At 53.7% G+C, this 8,235-nt stretch overlaps 1 protein-coding gene across 1 annotated transcript; it reads right to left on the reverse strand.

The window, feature by feature from the left end:
- Positions 1 to 284: 284 nt before the first annotated feature.
- Positions 285 to 1,234, reverse strand: MIXL1 (Mix paired-like homeobox). The gene is made up of 2 exons (XM_068412185.1): positions 902 to 1,234; positions 285 to 832 (listed from the first exon to the last, which is right to left on the reverse strand). The coding sequence occupies exons 1-2, from the start codon at positions 1,232 to 1,234 to the stop codon at positions 371 to 373; spliced, it is 795 nt and encodes a 264-aa protein (XP_068268286.1). The 3' UTR covers positions 285 to 370.
- Positions 1,235 to 8,235: the final 7,001 nt, after the last annotated feature.

An 8,235-nucleotide genomic window follows, 5' to 3' on the forward strand; every position in this document is an offset into this window, starting at 1 on the left:
TTTCCTCTGTCAAAAAAATCCCGACAGACCAGCCCTCATCCCCAAAACACAGTGGATTTGGTTAACTTTTTGGCTAAAGAAGGTTAAATAGGAATACAAAACATGTTAATGGAAATCTTTAAATACAGTGTAAAAAGATGCCCTGAGCCGATGAGGCTGACCCGTATCTTAAATAAATAGGTAAAAGATCAGTTACTACCGGATAAAGTGCAACAGTGGCAGCAGCGCAGGGGTGAGGTAGCGCGGTACGTGGCTGCACCCCGCCTGAGCCCCGTACCCCCGGGCCGGGGCTTGGCGGGGCAGGACGTCTCACCGAGGCCGGGGGACGCCGCCGGGACCCCCCCGGGCCGCCTCCCGGCCGCGGCGGCGCTCAGAGGGCTCGGAAGGCGCCGCGGCCGTTCTCCTCCCACTCCGAGCCCGACTCCGAGTAGCCGCTGGTGTCCTCGGCGTCCGACACGGGCGAGTACTGCCCGCAGAAGGCGCGGGCCGGCGGGTAGGGACCGGCCGCGCTCCCCACGGCCGGCGGCGGCCCCGTGAAGGAGGCGGCCTCGGCCCCGCCGGGGGGGAAGGCCTCGCAGCCGGGGCCGGGGGGGAAGGTGGCGGCCGGCGACCACTCGTAGGGGGCCGAGGCCCCCTCCTTACTCGGGACGACCTGGGCCAGGCCGGGGAGGGCGTAGCGGGGCCTCTCCGGGGCGCGCAGCGCGGCGAAGCGGGGCGGCCGCGGGTAGCCCGGCGGTAGCTCGGCGGCGGGCGGCGGCGGCGGCGCGGTGGGGCCGGGGCGGGGCGGTCCCCGCTGGCGGCGGGACTTGGCGCGGCGGTTCTGGAACCAGACCTGGGGAGAGAGGGGCGGTGGTGAGGGCGGCCGGGGGCGGCCCCGGGCGGAGCGGCCGGCGCCCCTCACCTGGATGCGGGACTCGGGGATCTGTGTGGCGTCGGCCAGCTTCTCCCGCAGGTAGATGTCGGGGTACATGGTGTCCTGGAAGACGAGCTCCAGCGTCTCCAGCTGCGCCGCCGTGAAGCTCGTCCGCTTCCGACGCTGCGAGGCCGCCGGCGCCCCCTCCGACGGCTCCACCGCCGCCTCCCCGGCCCGCCCCGCCGGCGACCGGCCCCGCTCCGTCGGGGGAAGCGCCCTGAGGGCGGGCGAGACCGGGCCGGGCCCGCCGCCCCCCGCCCACCTGCCTGCGGGGAAGGCGGGCGGCTCCGCCGGGGGCTCCCCGAAGCGCAGCGCGGCCATGGCAGCGGGTGAGGAGGGGGCCTGGGCCGCCCCGCCGCCCTTTATAGCCGGGGAGGGGGCTCGGCAGGGGCGGGGGTTCGCAGGGAGGCGGCACGGCCCCGTGGGGAAGGTGGGCGCGGAGGTGCGGGCACCCCGCCGAGCCGCCTGGCCCCGCACGCCAGGCTTGCCGGTGGGGTGACGCCTGGGGCGTCCCCTGCCCTGCTCAGCCCCACGCGTGCCCGCCGGGGTGGGTGATGGCTGGCGGCCCTCGACCCTCTGCACGAAACACGGGAGCAAAAGGGAGAGCGGAGCGGGGTTTGCATCCACCTTCTGCGGGCAAAACAGCTTGGTGTTGGGAGGTTGGCACCCCAGATAGGGCCCTGTCCCACAGCTGGGTTATAGAATCACAGAATGGTTTGGGTTGGAAGGGACCCTGAAGACCATCTAGTTCCAACCCCCCTGCCATGGGTAGGGACGCCTTACACTAGACCAGGTTGCTCATTTCTGATACAACGTCTGAGCTGATACAGTTATGGCGTTTGCTCCCTCCGGCTGCTGGTGGAGAGGTGGGTGTTTTCCAGCAGCTGTCCGCTTTGGCGAGCGAGGGAATCTCGCGTGGTGTGAGACTCCAAATAAACAAAAGTTACCTCTTCCCGTGGCCGCTCTCCTTGCAGTGCTTCGTTGCAAGCTGTGGGGCCGGCGTACGACCTCCTGCTGTGCCTGCTGCTGCTGCAAAAACACCTCTTTGTTTTTAAGATGCAAGTTAAATGCACCTGGAGAGCCCCAGCAGCAGAGGCAGACACTGGTATCATCACCTTTTCCACCCACTCGCTAATGCCTGCACACTCCTACTCGCACTCACACAGCCCAGGCACTTCTGCGATAACTGTTTCCCAGCTGGAGAGGTCTCACGCCAAAACCTCACCTGCACCCTCCAACAGGCTATGCCTGACCCCATCACCAAGTCGCTCTAAAAAGGATTTGCCCTTACGCAACTGTCTCCTATGAAAAGTTATTTTGCATGAAAGAATGGTGCTTTGATTGTTAAAAGCCGTTTTTGAAACTTTTATTGCTAAAGTGTTGGTACCTTTGTGCTTTTACACGTGTGGCAATCTGGGTGCTTTCGTTAATGAAGTTTCTAGGCCGTTTGTTCCCCACATCCTGCCCTGTAGTCTGCAGGCCGCGGTCAGAAACCCAAGGCTTGTACAGTGTTCTCAATTAGCAGTGTAACGAGAGGGCACGGTGGTGAGAAAGGGTACAGGTGAGTGGTGATCCAGAAAGCACAGACAGCAGTATTTTAGGTTTTTAACAAAAGACTCAGGGAGGGTTGAATTACTCTGCAGAGTCTGTGCAGATTTAGAGGATGCCACAAGTGGCACCTAAAGGGAATTACTCTATGTGACGTTGACATGATGAATATTTTACTCTATTTTACACCAAATAACGTTTGCTGAAAAAGGCAAGCAGAGATTTCTTTCCCGTGTAACGCAGAATGGAGATGTGACATCCTTTATGTTTCTGAAGGATTTAATCCTGCTTTGAATTACGCTTTTATAGGGATATTGACTTTAGTTTCTAGGATTTGATTAAGGTGGATTAAGTACACCAGACAGAGCATCTTTTTCAGAGAAATGTGTTTTTTCACACACGTGCACGTGTTTTTCTTTCAGCAGCAGCAGCAGCCCAGGCTCAAGTAGCTGCTGGCACTGCAGCCCCCCTGCTGTTCACCCCCATCCTGATGCTTGCCCTGTAGCTGAGTGGGTTGCTAAGCTGTATGAGGGTCCACACAGTGGGGTCAGGGAACTAATCCGAGTTAAAATAACTGTACAGTAACAGCAGGGTGTTTTTTTTAATCCAGATCTGGGATTCCCCACCCATGGGTCACCAGCAGCCCCTGCGATGGCTGTACAAGTGAGGGGGCACTGCCAAGTGGAGCAGGAGGGAAATGAGGGGATCCCATCTGGGGGTGCTCCTAGGGCTGCCGCCACCTGGATCTGGTGCTGAGCTAGAAGAGGACAAAGCTGAGACAGACTGCCCAGGAGCGTGACGGTTTTCAGTGTCAGGCTTCCCACTAAGACGACTACTTTATCAATGTATATTGAATACACACGCAGGAAGGAGCGAGTACTGGGAGTTAACAGACCTATTCCCAACTTGTAAGTCTGGAAATGGGCTGACTCTTTGATCTCTGACTGCTGTGACATCCTTGGGGCCAAAAGCCTTCTCAGTTCCCTTGCACTTTACAGTACCAGAGGTGTTTCAGTAGCTTTCTTGTAACAGCAGCTACCGTGCTTCCCCTGATGAATGGAGGTGTTTCCCAGGCCTGAAAGTTTTCATTAAGAGACAGAGAGGTAACATTTATAGACCATAAAAAAGTCCACTTTGTTACAGGGGAAGAAAAATAGCTTCTGCCTACTAAACTTTGTTGCAATAGATCTTGTACATGTGTGCAGCTTGACCACTAGTTCTGCGATATGGCCCAGGGAGCCCGTGTTTTGCAGCTCTATAAAACAGGCTGGGTGCACCTGCGCTGCTGTGCCTGAATCATGCGGGCAAAGTGGTCGGTGCCCTTAATGCAGCCCAGCTCACGCACAGGCTCCGGGGCGTGGGGTTCGCGCTCAGTCACTGCATGACCCGCCTGCAGAAAATTGCATTTTCTGGCAGGCTCTCCCGCAGCTTACCCGTGCGTGGCTGGGGCAGCTGGGCCTGGCTGCACTGCCTGGCTGCACACCTTTCGTGCTCACCTCTGTCTGCTTACACTCTCCCTGCCTCAGTTTCCTTTTCTGGGCTGGCTGACTAATACCAGCATATTGATATACGTTGGTGATGAGTCCTCCTCTGCGTACCAGTGGTATGCACTGGACGCAAAAGCAGAGCAATTCTGGGGCAAGACCAGAGCCCAGGAATCGTATTTTCCCTTTCCCTAATTTCCTCTGCGGGACGCTGGTGGCCACCCTTCTGTATCAGCTTGGTTTGAAAGGCATCTAAGATCGAAGAAAGGCAAGGGGGACAGTGCTCTAAATTGTGAAGGAGTATGCTGTTAGGTGGAGATCAGAGTAGGAGGCTGTTGCCTCCTCCTAGGCAAGCAGGACAGCATGCAAGACAGCTTTTGCTTTCTTCTGCCAGTTCTCTCCCCTCCCAACGCTGGCACACCTCTCCGCAGCTCCCACAGAGTGTCACCCCACTGATGTGCTAAAAGCGATGCCTGGGAGGCGCAGTGCCTCCTGCAGCAAGGAAAACCACTGCGTCCCGATTCGGCAGACTTTCCTTTCCCCCAACAAGAAGTTTTCCATCCTGCTGTGCCCCTTGTAGTCTGACAAGGAGGTTTCCAATGCCTTGTAGGTGCCAGCATCTGTATGGAGTTACACCTAGGTAAGGGCTGGAAGCATTTAGGAAGACATTCAGGTTTTGTCTCTTCCTGCTCTGCATACTTGCTCATATTTGTGTCCTGTCTAGGCACAAGGGGGGATTTCACTTCTTCCCTCGAGATGCAGAAGCTGTGACATAAGTCCAGAAGTGGCTTGCTTTTTGAAATTAAGATGGCTAAAATTGAGAGTGCTGTCTCTAAGGGAAGAGCAGACTACCTTGTGTAGATAACAGAGATTACAGGCTGCTTCAGAGGCTGATTACATTGATCTTCACTATGTTTGTCAAGAGAGAAACTCCTTATGCTTTTGCCCGTGCTGGGAGCACCTCTGCACTGAGGCGCCTGTGCCGAGGGGTCTCTCGCAATACGAAATGCACCTGTACCTGCAATGAAAACATGCTTTTAAGCTTCAGGTGGAGAACACACTATCATGTCACCGCTGCCAGCTCCGAGCATCAAGCAAGGGTGAGACAGGCTCTGAAACACAGATTTTGGAGAACGGGGAGATGGGCCCTGTGCAGGGTTTGCTGCCCTGCTGGCTTTTCAGCCTTTTCCGTATCAAGCTGGGGAGGTTCGCTCAGGCTGTTGAGGGCCACAAAGTCAGCTTTTAAACATGCAGATTAAGATCCTGCCTTACGTGACTTGAGGAGCTGGGGCTTGGGAAGCGTCACAGAACGCGTGGCAAGAGTAGGCAGCAGTGCGACACTGAGTCGTGTCTGTGCTGCCAAAACAAAGGCACCCCCTTTAGATAGCGAACACACGTGAGCAGTTCTGCTGCTCAGTCCTGGAGGGGATGAGACACGATGGACTTTGCCGTGCAGTGGTTTGTAACCACTAGTGCAGCCTTTGCTGCATTCAAACTCCTCTGGCTTGTCACATCACTTTGTTCCTTCTAGGACTCGGCAGGGAGACAGCTCTTGCATGGTATTTTTTCATTCCAGCAAAGCTCTTATTTCTTTCTTTTTTGGTGGCTGTCTTTAATATGAATTCTCTGGTGTCTAAACCTGAGATTGAAGCTTTTAGTAGTGCAAATTTAGCAGTCTCTTGTTTCCCTGACTAAACTTGCAAAGACTTGGTATCTTGGAGATCTCAATTTCTACATCAGTTTTAATTGAAACCTGGCCGACAGGTTCAAAAGCTTATATTAGGAGACTGACCAAAAAAGGAACAGTGGTCACACAAACCTCATTTCATTAACTTAGAGAAAGTTCAAGAAAAAACAAAACCACATTTTTGCTGTTAAGACGTAGCTTAAGTTTAAGCTATATGGAAGAAGCAATGCCTGTATAACTATCTCACAAATAAAATTGTGGACTAGACAGATTTTTATGGTTGCATACTTAATTACATTTGCTCCAGAGCTTTTGCTGGCATGAAAGTGCCGTATAATTTGCAGCTTCTCCAGCAGGGCCCTGATAGCAAAAATCATTAATGCATGCTAGGCTTAGGTTTTGAGGGTTTTTTCATTCTCCCTAAGAGGAAATCTTTAGGTGAATGCTTAATTTCCCTCCAATTGCTTCTAGTCACTGTGACAAAGCTCTTTACAGCCCCCAAATGCTTTTAGGGGTTTAGTAGGTCTTCCTAATGCACACACACCGAAATCTATATATTGAGGCACATTCCAGGCTTTTAGGTAGAGTTCTGAGATCTCACGGTGATGTCGTGTTTTTAATTTAAGGTTGCCATTTCGTAGTGTTTGTGTGTTTAGCCCTCATGGGTATAACAAGGAAGAGCTTGAGAAAGTGGGCTGTGTATAGTCCTCACTTTGGCAGTTTGCAGATGTCTTGAAGCGTATTCTTGAGAGACCTGAGCTGCCTGTTCATCTTGGATGTTCAGCTGTGTCCCTGAGAGCTCCTTCTCACCAGAGCCCCGGCAGGGTGCTGAGGAGGTCCTCCCTGCCTCACCCTGCACATCATCCTCTGCTCCTAGGGGAGTCCCGGAACAGATCCCAGCCTCCCTGAAGACAGGGACCAGCACCCTACAGAGAAGAGGGGGTTTGCCTTCCTGATCAGCCCAGGAAGTGTATTTGGTGTAGAGGGCTCCTTCTGCCTCTCAGAAGGATGGACGATGGCACGCTCATGCTTAGGGCTGTGCCGTTCCCATTGCATGTGTGTGGTGGGTGCGAGCTGTACGGTGACATATCCAGTGTCCTACTACAAGGTCAGAAGCATGACTCAGCCATGCTCCAGGCTGTCCCCAGGCTGTCCCAGTTGGCAGCAGGCGCCTGGGCACTGGGGATGGGGAGTGAAAGGGAGAGCAGTGCTGTCCCTGTCATGTGGCTGACAGTGTGACCCACGGCAGTGCGGCTGCAGTGTCCTGAATAGTGACCTGTGACCAAGGGGCTGGGCTGAACCCCTGTCAGGGCTTTTGTACCTACAGGTAAGAAATATGTGATGGAGCCCATCTCACTGGAGAACCGGAACGATGTCAGATCCTGGTGACATCAATCCCTAACGCAGGACACTGCTCGCGCAGCCCAGCCCAGCCCAGCTGCAGTGCCACCAGTTATTTCAGACCACACAGTAAAGGGCCAGTCTTGCCCAACAGCTCTATGCACAGATCTTCCACGGGGTTAAAATAAATGCGATGTGACAAGCCGTTGTGTTCTCTCTGAAAGATGACTGTCTTGCTTGGCTAGGATCTGATTACATCTATATATGCATGATCTATTTTCCTTTGAACGTTAAACTGCTGTCTCTCTTTGGTTTTGGCAACAAGGAACTAATAGTATCTTGTGACTTTAGCCCTGTGCTTAGGAGGGGGATGTGACTTGGTGGGGTAAGCCATTTCCTGCGAGGTGTGAGACATGACTTCAAGACCTGGTGGTGCCATTCGTGTATTCTGTTCGGAGGAGGAGTTGATAAGAGCTTCAGACACACAGAAAGCCTTGAAGAAAGCAGCCGTGGGGGAGGCATAAGAACCTAGCAAATGCATATGAAAAGATCAAGGGGTTGCATTTGCTAAATCCCAACAGGAACAGATTTGGGGCGAGATGCCCAGGTTCAGAGGGGACCCATACACAGCAAAGGGGCAAGGGCAGAGTATGTCTGATGGCTGTCAGCTGGCTCCCTACCTTCGGAGGGGGAGGAAGATCAAGGATTTGGGAGTGGGAGGGAGATAAGAGCAAACGGTGGGGGTGGGAAGAGGGAAAGGAAAGGGCAATAGGGAGGAAGCTACCTGGAGATAGGAGAGGCTGGTTGAAAGGGCAGGGGATATTTAGAGTTGAATTTGGGCACTGTTAAACCTCAGCCTGCCTTTGAGTTTTGAGATACCCTGAGAATGGCAGGATGCGTGTACCTGACTCTCACTGTTGCTTCTGCAGTGAGCGGGCAGTCAGTCCCACAAAGATTCCTGTGGCAGCAAGCTGTAGGCTGAAACAATTCCTTGTTGCAATTTGTCTCTGTGCCCTCTCTGATTTTATAGCATGTGGTACTGCTAGAGAACCTAAAGCCTCTATTGAATAAAGCTCACCGTGTTGCTCTGCTTACTCGCATGCTCTGAACAAGGTCACACCCCATTCTTAGCTATTTTCCTTAAGGAAGAATTTTATAACAACTGTTGATGCAGGTGATTGTATATATAAAATTACTGGGTTATCTGAACTCCCAGTAATGTTTACTTAATTCACTGTACAAGCAAAGGAAAAAAACTCTGT

The sequence above is a fragment of the Nyctibius grandis genome, chromosome 1 (assembly GCF_013368605.1).
Source record: "Nyctibius grandis isolate bNycGra1 chromosome 1, bNycGra1.pri, whole genome shotgun sequence".
Classification (NCBI taxonomy): domain Eukaryota; kingdom Metazoa; phylum Chordata; class Aves; order Nyctibiiformes; family Nyctibiidae; genus Nyctibius; species Nyctibius grandis.